Source organism: Wyeomyia smithii, chromosome 3 (genome assembly GCF_029784165.1).
Source record: "Wyeomyia smithii strain HCP4-BCI-WySm-NY-G18 chromosome 3, ASM2978416v1, whole genome shotgun sequence".
In the NCBI taxonomy this organism is placed as follows: Eukaryota; Metazoa; Arthropoda; class Insecta; order Diptera; family Culicidae; genus Wyeomyia; species Wyeomyia smithii.
The window spans coordinates 25,057,105-25,079,413 of record NC_073696.1 but is presented as its reverse complement, the minus strand read 5'-3'; the positions used below and the strand labels follow the sequence as shown (position 1 = coordinate 25,079,413).

The following is a 22,309-nucleotide window of genomic DNA, read 5'->3' as shown; positions in this document are numbered from 1 at the left end:
TTATTTCCAACAAAAGAATTTATGTCACTTTGAAAAACTAGAACTCAAACAAAACTAGCACAACCATTCAATAACCTTGTTTTAACTTTTATTTTTGTATCACATGTTTCTTAATTGAAATTTAACTGAAAAGGAGCCTCGACGTATTATTTGGCCCCCGGCCCCCACAACCCTTGGATCGAATTATTGATGTAAAATATAGTAAATAGTGAATAAAAGAGAAAAATATTAATCCTATTTAAATACAATCACAAATTACGCCAAAATCGGCAACACTGCCCCGTACTCGATCGCACAGGTATTACAACTCTAGCAAATCAGTTGCGCTCGAGGGTAATATGTTCTCCCCTAGCGGCGAGTGCAGCGAGCACACTCTCTTTCTCTCCCGCTCTCTCAGCATGTCAATCTTGTTTCTCCGAATGTTGCGTGTACTTTCCGTGAAGTGCATAGAACATCGCTCCACTTCACTGCTAGTAACAATAACAACGGAAACGACAACATTGATAATGGTACTGCATGCTGCTGCTGCTCTGGTTTCTATGCTCAATCGCTCTCAGTCATCATCACCACCACCCACCGGAAGGGTGTATGGGTGCGCGCTGTTGGTGATCATCCATTTCCCTCCCCCTTCCAACAGTGGCAGCGGCAGCAGATCGCACCGCACACACAGTGATAGGTTCAGGCGTAGAAAGCAGCAACGCGGGAAAAGCAGTACCCGCGAGAGGCAGGCTGTGCAATGACACAAACTACTGTTGCTGTGTGTGTGCGCGCCCGCCACGACGACGACGGCGACGATTGCTTGGATGGTGGTGTGCGATGCCCGGAGCGTGTTTTGTTGGCTCACTCGCTCTCACTGCATGCAACCTAGCACTGCTGCTGCTGCCTACGTATTGCAGCGCGCTCGGGGCTGTGTGTGTGCACCGACTGGGCGCTGGTGTGCGTATCGTACATATGTAAGATACAGATGAAGTCGGAGTTGAATTGAAAATGAAATGGAAATGAAAATACAACCCACCTATTTTTGTTTCATTTCAATGTTATACGATTAAGTGATTCGTTCTCTAATATATATTTTTAAAACTGTTATTTATTATTCGTGTGACTGCGGCGACGGTTTCTCGTGTGTTTCTCGGTGCTCCTCCGGTGCGCTCGGTGCTAGAAGAAGGTGCTTTTGGTTTTCGCCCTGCTGCTGCTACTTTCAAACTGTGCGAGGTGTGCAATCCGGTGCGCTTTTGCTTGCTTGCTGCTGCTGTGTCTCTGCTCGGAACAACGGCGGCGGTCGCGACGACGACGGACTTGGATTTGTTGCTAAAGAAGTTACAACAGTACGCGAATTGGCAAGGCGTTTAGTGATTTTTTTCCTCGAAAAGCAAATCGAATCGCGGGAACAATACGAGAAATACAAACAGACGTCGATTTGTAGCCGTGTGTGGGGGAGGGTGATTAAAACTCCCGAAAACCAGTTAGAGATTCAGTCGTCACCACAATTGGCATTCGTTTGGGCGCCCACACACTCGACCGAAGTCGCAAACGGACCGCGGGTCAGTTCGAAACAAATGCGGCGGAAAAGCGGTTTGACGAAAAGTGTGTGAAGAGAGGTGATTTAGTTGTAATTTTCTGGTGATTAAAATGTCGAGAAGATAAATTCACTTAGTGCAAACTTGATTGGTGAAGAAATTAACCCACGAAAAAATTGAAAGAAAATATGAGAAAACAGTGCAGGGAAATATGAGAAAACAGTGCGGGAGACGTCGAAATTAGAAGATGCTGTTTCGAGAAAAAAGTGTTCAGTGATTATTTTCGGCGCTTGCAAGATTATTGACCACAGCGATAAAGGTGTTGCGTGTACGCAAAGATATTATGGACAGTGCAATGGATTCGGCATCGACGGCCAGTGACCATAGTATTGCGTCGTCGAACGATTCCCGGGGTCGGAACTTGTCTTCACCGGCGATGCCCCATACGCACAATGGCAGCGGTCACACGCTGGACAAAACGCGAACTCCAACCCCGGTGAGTCCGATCCAGCAGCACAACAGCCACGGAACAAGCCTGTCGCACGGAGCCGGCCGCCAAATGGCCTCTAGTCCCCTGGGAGCAACCCCTCAGCAGATGATGAGTATGCCCCATCCGCTGAGTCCACCGCACGTGTCGACACCGAATGCGATGGCCATGGTCGGAATGCCACCCCGGATGGCCGGGAATTTGTCGCACATTCCACCACACGGACTAGGACTGTTGAACTCCTTTATGCACCATGCGAGTCCGCTGGACCTGATGGCCGCTGCTCATCATCATGTACCTCCCCGGTCCTACAACAGTCCACCGCCGATCTCCAGCTCCGATCCTACGGCGAACGAGTGCAAACTGGTCGACTATCGGGGCCAGAAAGTGGCCGCCTTCATTATTCAGGGCGAAACAATGCTCTGTCTTCCGCAGGCTTTCGAGCTGTTCCTGAAGCATCTGGTCGGTGGTCTCCACACAGTCTACACCAAGCTGAAAAGGCTGGACATTGTGCCGCTGGTTTGCAACGTCGAACAGGTGCGGATACTTCGGGGGCTCGGTGCCATCCAACCCGGTGTCAACCGGTGCAAGCTGCTGGCCTGCAAGGACTTCGACGTTCTCTACCGCGACTGTACCACCGCCAGGTGAGGCTGGATTTGTTTTACGTCTAATCTGTACTCGCTTATCACACATTATATTAGCTCTGCTAGATTGTTTCCCTACGTATTAATTTTTTGGCTTAGACGGTGTGTGGCGCTGTTGTTTGATTGTTTCCTTTTTTCACGTGTGTCTCCGTTCCGTTCTTTTCTGTTTCATTTCTTGTTTAATGTGTGTAGTGTCATGTGTTTATTTAAATGTTTGCTTCCGCGAGAAACGCGCGACCTGTCGGGAGTGCAATGTGAAAAATTGGGACAAAATAAAAACTAAAGAACACATCTGACTAATTGCGGAACCTGTTTCCGCCCAGGCAGAGCAGCTTTTCGGGTGGTGCACACGCGGTCCACATTCTCTGCATTGTTGGCCACTTTCAATTTCTGCCAGTTTTGTGGTGTAAAAGTTGCAAACCATTAACAGCTTCTAGTGACTTTAAAATGCCTGCCAGTGAGGTACATGTACATGTATAGCCGCAGCAGCATACGAGAGTGACGGTCGAAAGGGCAAACTTTTGCGAACTGAACTGTAGCAGACTGCAGGAATTAAAATCGTGTAAAATGCAATTAGTGCTAGTTGTGCGTACACGATCGATCATCGGACACGCACCGTCGTTCTTTATCAGCCGCCGCCGGGAGCGGACTTTAAAGATTGTGAGAAGGCAAATATAAAGTACATGAAATTAATCATCTCTGCCATAAGGCGGGTTTTTTCTGAAACGGAATTTTCAAAATTGATATGTCTTGGGGAGGTTGGCGAGTGGAACGGTTTTACATGAAATGATGTTAAACTTGGCCCGATTCTGATCAGGTGCCTGGATCTACTGCTTTGACTAGCGCTAAACGGTGATAATAACCTCAAATAGAGAGTTTCCATGATGGGGAGTAGCATAATTGAAAATAGGTTGCTTCGTTGAGTACAGACAGACAAACAAGAATAGTGACTCCAGTTTTTTTTCTGTGAATAATCCAACTCAAATTCAAAATATAGTTGTATCATCATTTTTATGTGATGAAGAAGAGAATAAAAATGCGAGAAAAAAAAATCAAAATATAATTTTACAAATCGCAAAAAAAATTGAAACTTGAAATTATGATTTGTAAATGTGAGATTTTTTTCTTGATAATCTGGCTTGTTTCTTGCGCATTTGAATATTGACCTTTTTTTTTAAAACATCCCCGATTTTTTTTTTTTTGCTAAGATGAATATTTGTTTGGCAGTTTAGCACATACGATTTGATTACTCGAGAAATCTACCAGCAAGTTTATCTTGAAAAGAAAATTGAACACAAGAAATGATTATATTGAATGGAATAAAATTTTTAAAATGATTCCAGCGTAGAAATTTGTAACCATATTAAAATAGTAAAATCAACTCTATCAAAATACATGCATGAAGAATCGTATCACTCCTCAGTAGATGTGGTAAGAAGATTATAAAATGGTGTGAAATAGATAAAAAAAATTCCCCGCGAAAAAAAGCAAAGTGTAGGCTCACGGTGCTCGCACAGACTCCAAAAGATTCGAGTACACCTTTCGTTTGGTCATATTGCAACTCTGGTCAAAATTACAAAATCATCGTACGGAGTATATTTTTTATTAAGGGCCTTAAGGTCGTAGAGTATAAAACGACGAAAAACTCATTGTAAAGCACGTTTTTTATCCACCATTTCATGAAATAACTCCAAAAGCTTAAATTAAAAAAATGACTTATCTCAAGTGTTATATTTTATGATATTTACAATTATTTCATTTATTACTTCAATTACTAATTCATTACTTCTGACGTCTTCGGTTTTCGATCAATCACCCTAGAGAAATTAGAGTTTTTTTTTCCAATTTTCAATATATGTACCAGATTGCTTGCTTCAGCAAAGTTGTAGAAAATTTTAAATGAAACAAAAAATGCTGAAAGCTGAGATTTTCTATCTGTACGTTGGACACGACGAAATAGATTTTTGTTGTTAAACACCATTCCTTAAAATCGGTTTTTTTGTCTATAACTTTTTCTGTAATTGTCAAACAATATATTTTACATTGTTGCAAAGGAGGCTTAGCTGAATGATTAAAATCTTAAAGAACTTTGAATTGTATTGTAATTTCAAATTTTAGTTTTTCCGCATAGATTTTGCGACAAGCCACACAAATTCTGAGACGATGATTTCTTTTCATGGTTTATTGGAAAGACATCAAAAAGTTATAAATTGTCAGATTGTTTCTTTCTAGAAGTAAACCTCACGAATAAACTGCTGTTGAAAACAGAGTTAGGTACTTTGCGATTTTAATTGGATCAGATTACTAATTTTTACGGATGCGCTGCCTCATATCTGATTAGGGCTTCTGCCGATATATCTGATTCTTTGTTTTGAAATAAAGATAACATCATTGCTCTTTTATTTCTGTGGTAATCGTTATCAGAAATATGAAGATTTATATACGAACAATTATACGTGAGAGAAAAAAATTAATAAAAAATTTAAGTTGTAAAGTAGCCAGTGTATGTGATTTTTTCGAGGATGCGAAAAATGAACACGGGCTGAGGATGTGATTCAGATATAGAAAAAATTTCTCTCGCCCAGACGGGCCACGAACCCGCAATCGCCGATGTCTCTGGCATGCAGTTCTGACCAATTAAACTACTGAGAGATTTAGTTTCTGGAAATATTGAGCAAAATTGAGGAATGCTGAAAAAAAAATTGTTTCGACACAAACAAAAAACATATTTGCATTACGTAACAATATTTGATCTGTTTAACGTAGAAAGCATGCGGGTTTCCTCAATCTAGAAAAAAACTTGTTTTGTGGAAAGCTGAGAATTAATTACAAAATAATTAATTTTTTTGGGTTTCCTTTGTTTTTTTTACAAAACATCGTAAGCGCTTATCAGTTTGTCTTTATGAAAGGTAATTTGCGTTTATATAGTGAATTTTGATATAAAACCAGGTGCAGCCAATGAAATTAAACTTGGAATATGACACGTCAGAACTTGTGTTATTGTGTTGTTGTGTTATTCGTGACAAAAAAATAAGAAAGAACTTTTGTTTTTGAAGAAGATTCTTGAATGTGTTACAAAACAATATTAGGCCGCAAGATATGTTTCTGCAACGAAGAAAGTTACAGTTCTCGAGAGACGATTCAGCTCTATTACTTTTCAATCAATTTGTATATATTAGAGTTCCGTTCTATTGTTTGTTGGGTTAGAAGACACGCGATTGGGTTAAACAAAATGATAGAGATCTTCTCTCTAGAAATTTTTCACCAGATCCTTGATGCAATCGCTAGTAAACACCAACAAATTAACAGACGACAAGCTTGTATTTATAGCAAACACTCGTTAACCGATTTGTGAGTGACGAATGACCCTAAGGGTTAGAACCAGAATAAAAAAAAACCGATTTGTGAAATTAGTAAATTTTATCCAAATTTAATCGCATGACATAAACTAAATTAAGATTAGATAGCATTGGAATCAAATAAATGAAAAAGTTACTATTTTTAAAGTCCAGGTTAGCAAGGACATTGAAAATGTGTGTTTCGGGTCCCTAATACAAAACGATATTTTGAGTTAGTAGCTACAGGGTGCCAAGCTGAAAAGCTACAAGGGGGAAATTTTCCATGAAAAACAAGTTTTGACATTGCTGCCTTTTCAAGGGATTAATTTTAAGACTCGCTTTGGGTTCGATCCCTCATCTAGAATTTGAAGTTTTCATACAACAAAAAAAAATATGAAATTTATAGAACAAGAGATTGAAACATTTGTATTCCTTTTTATTCATTATTAGAACGACATAAATGATTTCATATGCAGCCATGATTTTTAGATAATAGATACATAGAGATAAATTTATTTCAAAGACTAAAAACACTACCATGTGGACCCGAAATCCGAACAATTAAGCACACGAGAATTTTGATTGATCAATATAAGATAATTTATTCACGGTAACTTATTCATGACAGTTTCTGGCAATGCTTTGTTCTTAATTTCATCGATATTGAAAACCACAGAACCGTAAAACTACTCTTAGTCATGTAAATAATTTCTATCTTCTATTTCGAAATCCGTACAATTTTTAATCGTAATCCGTAAAGCATTGTGATAGCTACAAATACCTACACTGCCGCTCATAGCAAGTCCGTCCCATTTGCGTTTTGGTGCTGACAAGAAAACAGCAATTGAAAATCGTAACGCTTTGGGTGAAATTTGGCACTCAAATGCTTTTTTGATCAAGACCATCAACAGAATTTAGTACTGCAATGACAATCTAACACTTTTACATCATAAAACTTGTATAAACACCGAAATTTGACTAAAATTTGTTGAAAATCATAAGCTGGGACTCACATGCGATTACTTTTACGGTACGTAGCCAGAATGATAGCAAGTCAGTCCCATAGCCGGCTACGACCGGTGATGAAAAACAAACTACTGCAAATCAATGGCGGTGCTATAGCTTGCGTTTGGAATGAATCCATCGCTGGTCAATTCATAAATGACCTTCTCTCGTGCCTTATTAAACAAGTTTTTTTGTGAGAAGCATAACATAATGTACCAACTGCGCCGCTCAAAATAAAATTAGATTTTGTTTTTACATTTGATACTACTGATAAATTCGAAATCAGTGTAGGTAACTTATTCTAAATTTTCCTGAGAGCGGTCACACGTTCGTGACGGCGGACAGCTTCGACGTAGCAGTGCAAGCAAATATGAAAGAACAAATATAGCTTAGGAAAATGTTTGCTCCGTTAAAAAACAGTATGTAGCGTACCGAAGTATTTGATATGACTGACAAATTCTTCAAAACGAAATTCACGACAATTATGTTACAATTCTGGCCCACGTCTTTACATAAAATACGGATAAAATACGAAAAGTAGTATTTACTCAAGAATGATTTAACTAACAATACAGTGACGCACCTGAAGCGTTCATTGTCAACAACCAACAGCTGAAAAAAGCTACTGGTGGAAACTTTGTCTTGAAGAAAACATTGTACTATCAGCTAGAGCCACACGATGTAGAACGTGTAAAATTCAATCAAACCTCCTATCGAATATCACTTGGTACATACAAATCTAAACCTGAAGACCATAAGTTGTGGTAAATATCACATTTTTCAAAATCATAATTGGCTGTGTGGTTAAATTGCGAAGATTTTTGCAATGGGACCGACTTGCGATCACTTTTGCTATGGGACAAACCGACTTGCTATTTTTTTTCATAGTTCCTCAGAACGAAGTATTCAAAAATATTTGTTCTATCGAAAGTAGACATAAAAAGGAATTGATTCCATAAATAAACTCAAAATTGACAAAAATGCAATTGGGACGGACTTGCCATGAGCGGCAGTACAGTAGGGTGTCCCAAAATAACGGTTTTGTCGAAAAGTCTGAGGGCTCAACCGGAAAATGATAGGTTATGGTGTAGCAAAAAAAATTGTATGGTGACAACTCTGGATAATGTTTAATCGTTGTGCTAATTTGAATTTTATGAAAAAAATCAATTTCATGTTTTTTTTATTTTATTTTTATTTTACTACTTAAAAATCCTGTAAAACCGAACCCAAATATATTTTTTGCGTACAATGCGCACTGGATTGGACTTAAAGAAACAGAAAATATGTTAGAATCAACAGCTTTTGATAGAGATGAAAAAATTGTTAGACTTGTTTCAGAACAACTTCATTCCAGGATTTGTTATTATACCTTATTCAGATTCAATTTTGTTATCAAAAGCAAATGGGAAAATACAAAATCGTATCAATATATGTTACTTATATCTCCCGTTGATAGAATTTTGTAATTTTTTAGTTATGCTCTTCTGATCGGCGGCGCTGCAGATTAACCAGTATTTGTCGTTCCTTAAAGCCTGAACGATGTCGCCCAAACTTAAAGTTAAAAACCTGAATTAATCCACCTAGCGGTCAGACCCAGCCTTTCTCATTCAAACTTATTATTTGTAAAAATAGATTTACATGAACGCTTCAATCCAATAAATGTGTATTCACTTTTAGGGTTCTAAAACAATGATGTTGTAACAGAAGTATAAAATATGAAATTTGACGTAATGAAAATGCTCAAGAAATAGCGAAATAAAAGAAATGACTCTTATGCTTTATGGACCGATAGGTCTTAGCTATAAACAAGGAGAGAAAAAAAAATGACTCTTAATTTCGAACAATTCAATCACGAGCGATACCGGGAACTTTCAAATGGTACGATACCACATTTAAATTATATAGTTTTAAATAGCTTTTGAATTTCTTTTCATTCCATAACTTTTGAACCACATGTCAAATTGTTATGAAGTTTGTTATTTGTAAGTTTGAGAGATGACTTGTTCGTATGACACTAGTTATGTTCAAATTAGTCATGTAATCTTTGAAATAATAGACTTTCGTTGTTAACAATTTAATACATAACGGTTGCTTAGTTCTATTATAATCAAATTAAATGGGAACGTATAGGGCAGCCAAACTTTGAAACCACGTGTTCAATCATAATTCATCAGTTAACCCTTTTCTTTTCATAACTTTTGAACCACATGATCAATCTATATAAAATTCAAAAGTAAAGGGTTTTTAAGATAGCCCGTTCATTTGATACCAATTTTATTGAAATCGGTTGTGTGGTTTCTGAGATATTGATGTTTCGTGATTTTTACATCTTTAAACATAACCTCTAAAATTAAAATCCAATTACAATGAAATTTAATAGGGTCTTATGGGGCATATAATTTCATGAAGATCGGTCCAGCCATCTCTGAGAAAAGTGAGTGAAAATAAAAATATGCACACACACACGCACACACGCACACACACACACACTTACGTACACACTTACATACAGAAAATGCTCAGCTCGTCGAACTGAGTCGAGTGATATATGCCATTCGGCCCTTTGGAGCACTTTCATATCGTCGGTTTTGCAAGAAATTGCTATACCTTTCTAGGAAAAAGGCAAAAAGTTAAAAAAAAATTTAAATAGGAGTAAAATATTCGTGCTGAAGAAATAGCGAAATAAAAGAAATGACTTTGGATTTCGTACACTTCCATCACGAGCAATGCCGGGAACGTACGAATAGCACAATACCAAATTTAAATTTTGTTTTTTTTTTCTTCACATAACATTTATTTGACACGGCACAAATACAATTTAATGTTTAACGGCGCCAATTATATCTGATGACTTGAAAACTAAAGCAAATTTTTTATCCTCGCTGCCGACTACGAATTTAAATTTTGTTGAGGTCATATGTTTTGATCAAAGGAGTTACAGTTTTAAATAGTCTTTGCATTTCGTTTCTTTTCATAACTTTTGAACCACATATCAAATTGCTATAAAATTTCTTACTGGTGAGTTTGACAGAAAACCCGTTCAAATGACACAAGATATGTTCAAATAAGTCGTGTGATCTTTGAGATAATAGACTTTCGTTGTTTTTTTAATTTAATACATAACGGTTAGAATAAAAATACGATTATAGTCAAATAGAATGGGAACCTATAGGAAAGCCAAACTTCATTTGACACTAAGATTGTTGAATTTAGTCCAGCCATTTTTGGGAAAACGAGTGAATTTGAAAAGTCACCGGAACATGTTTCTTTCCACAACTTTTGAACCACGTGTTTAATCACTATAGAATTCATCAATTAACCTTTAACTAGCCCGTTCATTTGATACCAATATTGTTCAAATCGGTTGTGTACTTTCTGAGATAATGAAGTTTCGTGATTTTCATGTTTTGATACATTACAGACAAAGTAACAGACCGATTACATTGAAATTCAATAGGGTATTATGAGGCAGCTAGGCCTTTCATTTGACACTAATTTCGTGGAATCGGTTCAGCCATCTCTGAGAAAAGTGAGTGAGTTTAAGTAGTCATCGGAATATGTTTCTTTTCAAAGCTGGATTTCACATTTTTAAACATAACAGGCAAAGTAATAGTCCGATTGCAAAACAAATCAATAGGGTCTTATGGGGTAATTAGACCTTCCAAATGACACTGGTTTTGTGGAAATCGGTTCAGCCATCTCTGAGAAACATAAGTGAGATTAAACACTCTCCAGAACACGTTCCTTTGAATAATTTCTGAACCACACGTTCAATCTTCATGAAACTCAAAATTTAAGAGTTCCTTAAGTAGCTTGTTCATTCAAAACCAATTTTGTTAAAATCGGTTGAGTAGTTTCTGAGATAATGATGTTTCGTGATTTGCACATTTTTAAACATAACCTCTAAACTAAAAATCCGATTGCAATGAAATTTAATAGGGTCTCATGGGGCAACAAGACCTCTCATTTGCAATTAATTTTATGAAGATCGGTCCAGCCATCTCTGAGAAAATCGAGTGAGATTGGGAGAGCGTTACATACACACACACATACAGAAAAAGCTGAGCTCGTCAAACTAAGTCGATTGATATACGAGATTCAACCCTTTGGTTTTTCCTTATACCTTTGGTTTTTCCAGTGATTGCTATACCTTTCTAGGAGAAAGGCAAAAAGACATTTTACCAGGCGCTTCCCGAAAGAAATTGTTCAATACACATCTTCCTTCTGAACAAGAGGTATTAAACATCTACCGATTTAGTCGTGAGGATAAAAAAATCAGTTTCTGAGAGTACTGATATTGTTGCATATAATAAGATCACAAACCACCTATGATATTTGTCGAAGATTAATTTTTGCCTGGCATTTTTCGACAACGCGGTAAGTAACGATATAAAGCGAAAAATGCTCGTAAATTTATCTAAACCGAGTGATGGTAAGAATACGTTTAGGGTGAAAAACTTCAAACCGGAATTTCAGTTAGAAGCTTTGTCACTGACTAGTCGCTCCAGTTTTTTGAAATTTTAAAAGTAGAGGCAAACGCCTTACTTAAAGAAGACCCTGAGAATTGGAGCAATAATATTGAGTACATAAAAATTAAAGAAAAACGCGAGAATTTGTGTGTAGTAAACGACCCGCAGAACAAGCACAAGGGCTGGCAGGAGACATAAATGGTTTCGGGCCATTTACCAATGAAGAAAAGTATCAAGTTTTGTTAACCGTGGCTAAAAACCGTAAATATCAAAACAATTCGGTGAAGGCATCTGTTGTTGACTATTCAAATAATGTTAATAATAATTCATTTATAACGTAAATAAACAGCTGAATTAATCGAACAATTGGATATATGATATTTTTATTGATTTGTGAACTTGAAAAGTTGATTCACTGCATTTTGTAGTTACTACATATAATAAAAACAGAGGATTCGAATAAACGGTACTGAGAACTGGGTTCACTTTTCCACGAAAAAATCTTGTCTGAACTGAAAATCAAACCTAGTAGGCGATGGTTATACGACGTTTTGATAAGTTGACTCGATGTTGCACACACTAAAGATTATCCCATTTTGCGATATTTTTTCCTGATAAAACTCGAATAGCTCAACAACGATTCAAGATAGAATTTTTGTGTCTTCTAGAAAGTTTTTCCTCATAAAATTTCCCATCTCTATATGGTATAGTATGGTTGCTAGCGTTAAGTTTGGTCCGCTTTTTAAAGGTTTAATTTCAGAAAAAAACAAAATCAAGAATTTTCAGAAGAGTTAAAAAATTTGTAACATTGAAATTTGAGCAACAACAAGCCGTAATAATTTTTTTTTCTGTTAGCTTAGATTCCGGAGGATGCGCAAAAAATATATTAGGGTTCGGTTTTATAGGATTTTTAAGCAATAAAAAAACATGAAAAATTGATTTGTTTCATAGAACTCAAATGAGCACAACGACTAAACATTATCCAGAGTTGTCGCCATACAAAAGATTTTTTGTTACACCATTACCAATCATTTTCCTGTTGAGCCCCCAGAAAATCTGACAAAACGATGTATTGGGACACCCTAACCTACAGCCGTGTATAAAAGAGAACCTACAGAATAAGGCAGATTCATTAAAGCATGCAATGTTTTGATAAATCTGCCGTATAATGTACAAAAAAAAAACAAACTAAGCTGATGATGAAATTTTGCGTAGTAGAGTATGATTTTTGCAAATTTTAAGCTTTGCTAATCATTATCGTTGTTCTCGTTCTCAACTAGCATCACAACTTTCAATCAGTCCGTATACTGTTTAAATACAATAAAGAATGTCCTTTTCAGTTGGCGCGGTACTACGGGCAATTTAGAAACTAATGTTTCCTTTCGTAAATTATTATTGAAACCCTATCAGTTTTCAATTGTCATTTGTGAACATTAAAGCTTTATAAGAAAATTATCAAAAGAGTCCCAAAAACGGTTTCAGATACAAACGAATAATTTAGAAAGAGTGAGTTCATAATATTTCACGAACTTTCCTTTAGGCAACATTATTTGCAATTTGGTTGTGTTCTGCCCGTTCTACAGTAAAATTAGGAGAGTCTAATGCTTGTTTATGTGAAATTGTGGAATCGCTGGATTCACTAGCTTAATTAGCATCATTCACACTGATTATCATTGGCAACTAATTGACAGTGATATCATCATCATCAAATTCTTTTTCTCCCAAAACTATACTCATGATTTTGTTATACGTTAATCTCCTCTTGCAGAGCCTTTCCTCTTTTTATTCTCCAAGAAAATCTTCTGTGTCACTGTCTGCTATTCTATGTAATTAAAGGATAAAGATTTTGTAATGAGCAACGATACTAGAAAACTTTGTTCAGTTTTCAATGAAAAATGAGCCATCGAAATGAGTTTACTTTACTTTAAACTTTACACGTTAAATACGGACACAAAGCACAAATGAGAATCATGTTTTTAATGCACTTTCTACAACTGAAAGTAAAACATTCTTGATTTAGAATTCTTTTGAAGAATCGTGATAAAATTAAAACATAAAGCGTGAGAAAACCGAGCGTGAATTTGGTGAATAGAGTTAAGAACAAATGTTGATAAAATCGAAACTACATAGGAACGGCCTAATCAGTGGTGGCTATTTTATTCGGTCGAAGAAAACGGCCTCAAACTCCCGAATCTTGATCAATATCGATAATTCCAGTGACGAGAACGAGGACTCTGATAAACTAGCTATCTTACGAGTAATTAAAATACCGTAACAGATTCCTCATAGATAAATCGTCCAGCTCAAACCTTTGTAGGAGTATGTGGCGGGACTATCAACACCATCATCCCTACCCTATGAATTCAACAATTCTACATTCACTCTACGTTCACAACTGTTGATTGAAATTAATATCGATGTCAAATGTCATAACCTTTTACCATCAAAGGTGCCATTTTTAGTGAAATTTTATTTCGAGTTAACTTGTTAAAATAATTTTGCTAGTAAAAAGGAAATTTTTGAATGCGTACTGCTTTCTATGAGATCTGTACCGTAAGCCGGTGTGACTTTGATCAGAGGTATGACAGTGATCACTTTTTTACCTGTTTTTTGAATTGGTGAAAAGAAACGCGATATGTGTACATTGCATTCTCATCATTCATGCATTCTCTGTTATGTAAAGATTGTTTTCCATGCTTGATCGAAAATAAATTGGAATTCGAGCGATTCTAAATGCATACAAACAATCGGTTCAAGCGAATAAAAACAACAAGCTGCGAAATGTAAAGTTCTCTAATAATGTTCCCAGATTAGTTCTTAAGGCAAAAAAAAATTATTTTTGCATTTGTTTTCCTCAATGGCAATGTTAAGTCCCAATAATCTCAACTGTTTTTTTTCTTGACAACAACCCAAGATTTCATGTAACATGTAATTTTGGACTATTGGATATGCCATATTCCCGGTGGACTAGTTTTTGGTGATTCCTCTCTCCGTGGGCAATCGTTCATACATATTCTAAAAAAATTGTATAAGTCTTGGATATTCGCCAACATAAACTGTTCACGTAGAATGTGAATGGCCTCGCAAAATGATTCTCATATTTTTTAACTCATTCAAGCAGTTGTAGGCTGTTTGAATTTGATAAAGCAGCAAAATTTCACTCCAAATTCATCAAAACAATGAAGTGATCAAAGTCACCCCGGAATGATGATTGATGTTTACATTTTAGAACATATTCAAAAACAGCAGAATTGTTGCTAAACTTTTGAAGTAGTAACTGGATCTTGCTCAATGCATGTCAGTACTCATTTTTGAAATATCAAACAATTTTATATTCAACATATTCTTAAAATATTTAGGACATATTTAAAAAAGTGATCAAAGTTACCCCGGTTTTCGGTACTCATTGCAGGCTTATCAATTTTGGTAAATTCTGTAATATTGAGAAACGGTGGAACGATTTTTTTTACAAGTAAGCCAAGATAGTGATTGACATCGAACTTAGGTGAGTCCACTCGAAACAGAGAATGAAAGTCTTCATGATGCGTGGATGTTCTAAACTTGCTTGCAAGCAGTTTCGAGTTGATCAAACAATTATAATAGTTTGCTACTAAATTTCAGAAAGTATCAATCGATTCAAGCTATGTTTTAAGTGGTAGATCGATCTATATTCTATCCGTTTCTTGTAATTTCACAACTCAATATTTCCTGCACAATTATTCATGATGGATTGAAATTGTGTCTAGTCCAGTCCAGTACTAACGGATATCATCTTTGGGGAGTAAATTATTAAAGTAGTAATTAAAATCGAAAAAATGCCTATGTAGTAAAAAAGTATTCAGCAAAGTGGTAATCCGATGTGGACCTGAATTAATTTTCAATTGGTATTCACGACATTAGTTTAGTTTTAGCAATGCAGAAACAAGGAGGCAGGCTGGGTTCAGGATTTTCTTCGGCAAAAATATTCTGATATATTTTTTTCTTCAGTGAAAAACATAAGAGTTTTAGAGATTATTCATGAGAGCAACCTAAGCCTTTGCAGCATTGAAACATAATTTGGAAAAAGATTAAACCAGCAATGAAATTTTTAAGCTTTTACTTTTTACTTTTTTTATTTTGGCGACCAGTGTAATGCTTGTGGATTGCTTGAAAACCTCTAGGTCAAGGGTTTTTGCCAGCAGATGGATCATGCAGGTGTACACAGGGGAGCTGCCATTCTTGTAACCCAGAGTTTAGTATTTTTCTCCATCCAACTCATCATTTTTCGCTCTTAAAAAAAGTTGTGTGCACTCAGTTTTTGCTGCTGTTGATTGTTCGAATACCCTTGAGGCCTAAAGAACATCTACGAACAGGAAAAAAAGTTCAATTTACGCACTACGAGGATCACAAAAAAACGTGCTCTCATCTATAACTAAGAAAAAAAAAAGCTGCTCAATTATTATTTTGTGAGATGTTTTGTAAGTAGAAATGCTCCATACTTTTCATGTTCATTCCGGGGTTAATAAACACAAACTTGCGTTTTAGTGCGATTATGTGGAAAATTACTTCCAATTTGCACTGTTTCAATTATTAAAATCGTATTTTTTGAGTTTCAAATAATTGAACTTCGTTTTCAGCTTAGTTTTTATTGGAATATTTTTCATGGTCGGATATGATATTATGTTCGTTTTTGTATGGTGCAGCTTATCTTTTACGGTCAAACATGATTCGTGGTCTTTAAGAATATTTTTAACGAAAACTTTGCTATTTCTCAAATGATACCTAAACGTACTATATTCTTGAGTTTTATTCTAATTCTGGATTAATAGTTTTCTTCGATATAGTAACTATTACTTCGAAAGAGCTTCATGAAATAGAAACGGTTTACAAATCACCAACACAATCCTGAATCCTAATGAAAACTACAATTGATCGAGTAATTGCAGAAGCGAAATGAAGCTAATTATATCTATTTGAATGGAAAATTTTTATAGCCGTTTTATGATTGCGAGAATCTAGGTTGTAGTGCGTTATGAAGCCGACGGAATGTGGCACAAAATTGATACATCTATTCACTTTATGAAATTGTCTGGGTGGAATCGTGTTGCAATTACTAGCTTGCTCGTAAGATTTTGTGTTTGTTTTTACAAACATAGATTTTATTTTGAATATATTCGGTTCGAATGAAACTAAATAGTTATTCCATTTGATGAATCGTCTCAGAAATATTCTACCAACTTTGATTCACTCTTGACAGTTTGTCATTTTGTGTGTGTTCTATTTTTTGTTTTGTGTGTTCTGTTTTTAAACGTAGGAATTAAGCCTAACTTTAAGTAAATAAAAGCCACTCCTAAATCAGTTCGTGAACGGTTGGGATAACTCAAATCCTTGATTAAACAATTTTGGAAATAACCTTTACTTTTATTAATGATTGTTTGATTACTAACAACATTCAGTTTTGAAAATTAGTGATTATTTTGTTAGAAAAGAGGCGTTATTTTTCCAAATCAAAACAGGGATATATTTCACACATTTTTGTTTTGCTCTCACTCGGTTTGATTAATCCACTTGTCATGAAAATAATTATTATGGATGTATTGAAAATTTAGTGGTAATGCTATGGAGTGATGTGAAGATTCGTGTTTTGGGTGTGTTCCAATCTAGCAAAATCTCCTTGGAAATATGTTTAGATTAGGGATGTTACGGATATCCGCATCCGCAAGAAAATTGACATCCGCATTCGCATCCGCATCCGCATCATACTATGCGGATATTGAAAAAAAAAAATATCGCTTTATAAAATTTTGTTAAAAAATTTTACTTGGTGTATTTATTGCTCGCCTATATAACTTTTGCACTGGGAAGAGACATGATCATGTGAAATAAGCAAAATAAAACACAAGGGATGCTACGGATATCAACATCCGCATCCGCGAATGCGGAACATCCGCATAAAAATTGACATTCGCTTCTACATCAGCATCCTTAATCACATATCCGCATCCGCATCCGCATCTGAAGATGTCTGAAAATCACATCAGTAACATCAGATTATAAAGGAGGCAATGTATGTGATTTTTCCGAGGATGCGAATAATGAACACGGGCTGAGGATGTGATTTCGATTTAGAAAAAAATTCCCTCGTCCAGACGGGAATTTTTTTCCAAGTCTAAATCACATCCTCAGCCCGTGTTCATTATTCGCATTCCCGGAGAAATCACATACATTGCCTACTTTATAACTTGAAATGTATTTCATAGAACAAAAAAATATAATAAGTTCATGAAGTAAGTTTAGATTTATATTGTCAAATATGTAGCTCAATGGTTGCTTCTAAGCTTCTTCAAAGCAGACAGGGTTTGTATATAAGCAAACTCGAAAAATGTGATTAAAGATATACAGCATCCAGGCAGGATTCTCGAGTGATCTTGTCTACCTTGAAGAACTTGAATATTGACGGGGAAAAGTCGATAAGAAAATTAAAATTAGATTAGTGAAATTGCTTCTGAGCATTCAACCAAAAAAGTTAGTTCAAAAAATCTAAAAATATTCATAACTGATTAAGGTTATTATGCCTTCCAAAAGGCATTAAAGACACTCAAACCGATCAGATCGTAGTTGCCGGCGAAAACCCAAAATCGGTACAGTCGGAATTGAGTAAGGCCATGAACTTTGAAATTCATTGAAACAAAAGTTCAACTAACAAGACTTGAAAAGGTCCATAAACCCTCTTAACCGACCTGCCGCTGATGATACGGTATCACCTGATACCTAACCTTTGGTTACAGCTTAAAAACTGAATTTGAAATTTTGAACAGATCGACCTTCCCTATTTCGACTATTTAAACCTCAAACTGATTTCGAGCAATCAGGGATCACACTTCTGAGAGGCTAGAAAATAAAAAAAGGTCACTATTCGAAAATAAAATCACAGAAAAGGCTTTTGAGAACCAAAAAATGTTGATAAACATACGAACAAAAAAAAAAAAATGCCGCAAATAACCGAAAAATCTTGACAGCAACTTACACCCAAAAAAAATTAACGCTAATAAGCCTGCGAACACTCTGATATTTATATTAATACCTTGAGATATTAACGCGTTACCATTAATGGTCATACAGGGCCGGATTTAGAAGCTGGGGGGCCCGGGGCAAATTTGTTTGTGAGGCCCTCTTTCCTTAATACATTTAGAGGTAACGTTCTGGAAGGTGACGAGCAAAAAAAAGGTCGCCCTAGGACAAGGGGGGCCCCTTCAATCATGAGGCCCGAGCATTCGCCCCCTTTGCCCCCCCCCCCAAAATCCGGGCCTGTGCTCATACATACTCGATATTGTTTCGCTTTGTGAAATATACTAAAACAATGCCAAAACCGGTTTTCGTAAAATCACCGTTTTTATCTCAGTTTTTGTCCGATTCAAGATCAGTTGTTTTATTAAAAATGGGTAAGAAGATGCTAATATGTGGATAAACTCTTAGAATTTTGATATTTGGCTTCAAAATAAAATGGCGTCGAAAAAACATCGAAAATTTTCAATTTCGCAAAAATTCAAAATGGCGCCACTGTTGCCCCTTAAGGTGAAATGTGTTCAAACTTGAGGAAATTTGTTTTTGCGTCAAAATACATGAAAAAACATACATAGAAACTAAGGCAAACAAATTTTGTATTTTGTAATTTAATTATTTAGTATTTTAATAATTTATTGTAAAGCTTTGAATTGATAGAATGTTCGTTTCTTTTGTACTCCTTCCTGCCGCTAGTTTCAGCACGAGAAGACAAAAGACAGTTGTCTTAGGTTCGGTAATAAATATTATACATAATTAAATAAATGAAAATATTAGTTTTATCCGTGATGTGAGTAACAAGATTCTTTGAATTTGATTCTTTTCATTCTTTGAATTTGAATGAAACGAAAAACTTCTAGTTAAATGTAGCAAAAACTTGATCCCAAATCATATATTGCGTTCTTCTGATTTGTGCGCGTTATGACCGGTTGATAACTTGCTAATTCTCACCAAGGCAAGTTGATAAATCTCTTTTTAATTATGATTAAACGCTTGATGAAAGTTGCATTATATCTGATACACTTTTTCCAAGTTTTTCAACTTAACGTAATTTTAGCTCATATTATAGTGAATTGATTTCAATGATTTTTACTTATGACTATTCGGTAGTTCTAATACAAGCAACTATTTACATGATGGTATTGAAAACGATTCAAGTTATGTTTTTTTGAAAGCCCATGTTGTACATGTAAAGAAACTGCATTTGGTTGATCAAATTGATGGACCCCCCGTTAACTGGAAATCAATACTTGTTTCGTTTTTCTTCAAAACTTAGCTCACCAAAATTGCTTCAACTCAAGAATTTCTCTATGAAATTACCTAAACCAGCTTATCATTAGAAAGAAAAAAACCTGAATTAATCCACCTAGTGGTGCAGAAACCTTTGTTATACTAACTACCTATTACTTTATATTTATGAGACCAGTAAACCACAAATCGAATACCAACGTAAGTCCAACTCCAATAATAAATAAAATAAATTTAAAAGATAGTTTCCAGAGGGTGAACCGAATACGATTATTGAATTGAAGCTTGACGTGGGTTTCGCAAATTTTATGGATGTTGTCACTGGAGTATTTGAGTGATCACAAACCAATTTTTAAATGCTAGTTAGAAGCAAAAATCGCAAGAAGCAATTGTCAATTTAATTCTATCTCAAATGCATTATCTGAAAATGAAGGTATTTTACGACATTTGTGAATTTTGGATTTTCAGAGTGTAGTCGAGAACATTACTCTTTTCGAAGGTCTAGGCTGTATGATAAAATTCGAAATGAAGACTTTATAAAACTTGCTGCGATAACGAGAAGCGGAATAACATGGATACTCTGATTGCACTTAGTCTTAAATTAGAAAGCAATATTTATATCTTGCATATCATAGAGATAAGTAACTTTTCACCTGCGCACACTAGTAAACGTGTATAGCCATTTAAAGTTGCTTCAGTTTCATCCAAACTGTAAATCGTCGCATCTCGATGTTCAAAATTTCTCAACACTTTTTCCTTGTTTTGCCAATTACGTTCACCATCAACTGTAGATTCCTGGTCACGAGTGAAAAGTATATTCAGGACTGAATTTAAAACATAGAATAAGTGTTCAACTGGAAAGTTTTCCAGCTGTTCAAAATGCAGCATTGCAAACGGGTTGCACTAACATATTCGTACGTAGATAGGTCTATACATCTTCGGTAAAGCTTTTCAAAATATCTGCATCGCTAATTGTGTTACATTTGAACACTGTGAGATCAGATTTTGCTACAATGTTTGGCTCCCGAAATCTGTAGAAGATTCTTACTCTTCGCAAATCTGGGTTCCACGTACAATTTAATTTATATTTTAAAGAAAGTGAGGACGGAAGCATCGCAAGGCAGAAAAGAAGCTAAGTAAGCATTGCGGTTTCCTCCAAAACCTAATTCAAATTTTTAAGAAAAAGCTAAAGGGTAATTTTTTTACACCAATGAAGACGCACTACGAAGAGTGTTAAAACTATGCAAAGTTGTCGAAGATTGTTGTTTTCTTTTGAGAAATGAATAGTGATACGAAAAAAAAGACATAGTGAGATAGAGAAGAAGAGAGAGCAGGGAGAGAGAGATATATTATCCAAAAAGTAAAATATCCCATGTCTGAAATATACTTGGGTCAAATTTTTACAGTTCAAGCTACACTTAGTATCATTTTTAAAGAGCTCTAGGGCGTTCATTTGAGCATGCGAACATTAAAATCGGAATATGCGTTCTGTAAAATGAGCGTTTATTTTGTAATATTTTTGTTTTGATTCTGATATACTATACATATAAACAACATATTTAGACATACGTACATACAAGCACACATACACATACATACAGTAATTGTTCAGTTCGTCGATCTGAGTCGATTGGTGTATAACACATGGTTCTCCATGCCATTCATTTTGCCTTGAAAGTTGGAAATCTTAAGCAAAAAATACTCTTTGATCAATATTTTGAGAACTAAGCCACTAATCAAAAATCCACTCGGTAGCATTCTGGGGGAGCAGAGTAGCTTTCGTTTGCGTATAAGATCATCAAAATCGGATATTGCGTTCTGTAACAAAGGTGCGTTGGTATTTTGCGGCACATACATACAGTCAACATACATACACACACACACACACACACACACACAACATAGTAACACACACAAACACACATACACACACATACACACACATACACACGAACAGACATTGCTCAGTTCGTCGAGCTGAGTCGAATGGTATATACGATTCGGCCCTCCAGATCTTGGATCTATTTTGCGTTTTTCGACCGATTTTATAACCTTTGTTTAGTATAACAAAGGTAAAAAGGTCCATTTTGTTTTCTTAAAAAAAAAAGATTTTTGAATAAGTGCCCATCCACCTACCTCAAACTTCATTATTCCATTCGAAAGATCATGCTTTTTTACATAAAATTTGTTAAAATTTAAGATTTATGTTGTCTAGTGATCATAATGATTTGCTGAGTAGTTGTCAGATTAGCTTTAAAATTTTATATCATTTTATATTTTTACTTAACATTTTTCAACTCCTGCTAGTAATTAGTTTCATTTGCAAATGCGAGCAGTTCCATTCAATTTCGTAGGCTTTTGCGGATAATTTGGGACAAACAGAGTAGAAGACATTTTTTGTGATTTCATAGTCTAAAAAAACTCGTCCCACGTTTGATCTTTTGTACCAAAAATAAAATATTTTATTTGTATAACATTAAATATTACTATGTAAAGCATTTACGTTAGTAAAAATCTGGAAATAGAAAAATCAGATCTATCTCGAAACTGGTTGGACACA

The 22,309-nt window shown here is 35.6% G+C and overlaps 1 protein-coding gene across 8 annotated transcripts in view; it reads left to right on the top strand.

Annotated features, from left to right (window-relative positions):
• Nucleotides 1-856: 856 nt before the first annotated feature.
• LOC129727289 (dachshund homolog 2) overlaps nucleotides 857-22,309 on the top strand; it is a 109,991-nt gene continuing 88,538 nt past the window's right edge. For 3 of the 8 annotated variants that reach the window (XM_055684975.1, XM_055684974.1, XM_055684972.1), the window contains exon 1: nucleotides 861-2,648. In XM_055684975.1, coding sequence (XP_055540950.1) covers nucleotides 1,861-2,648 — 788 coding nt within the window. In that variant the 5' untranslated portion in view covers nucleotides 861-1,860. Of the gene's footprint in view, nucleotides 2,649-22,309 lie in introns of all 8 variants that reach the window. The other 5 variants (XM_055684973.1, XM_055684969.1, XM_055684971.1 and 2 more) reach the window with 4 other exon arrangements.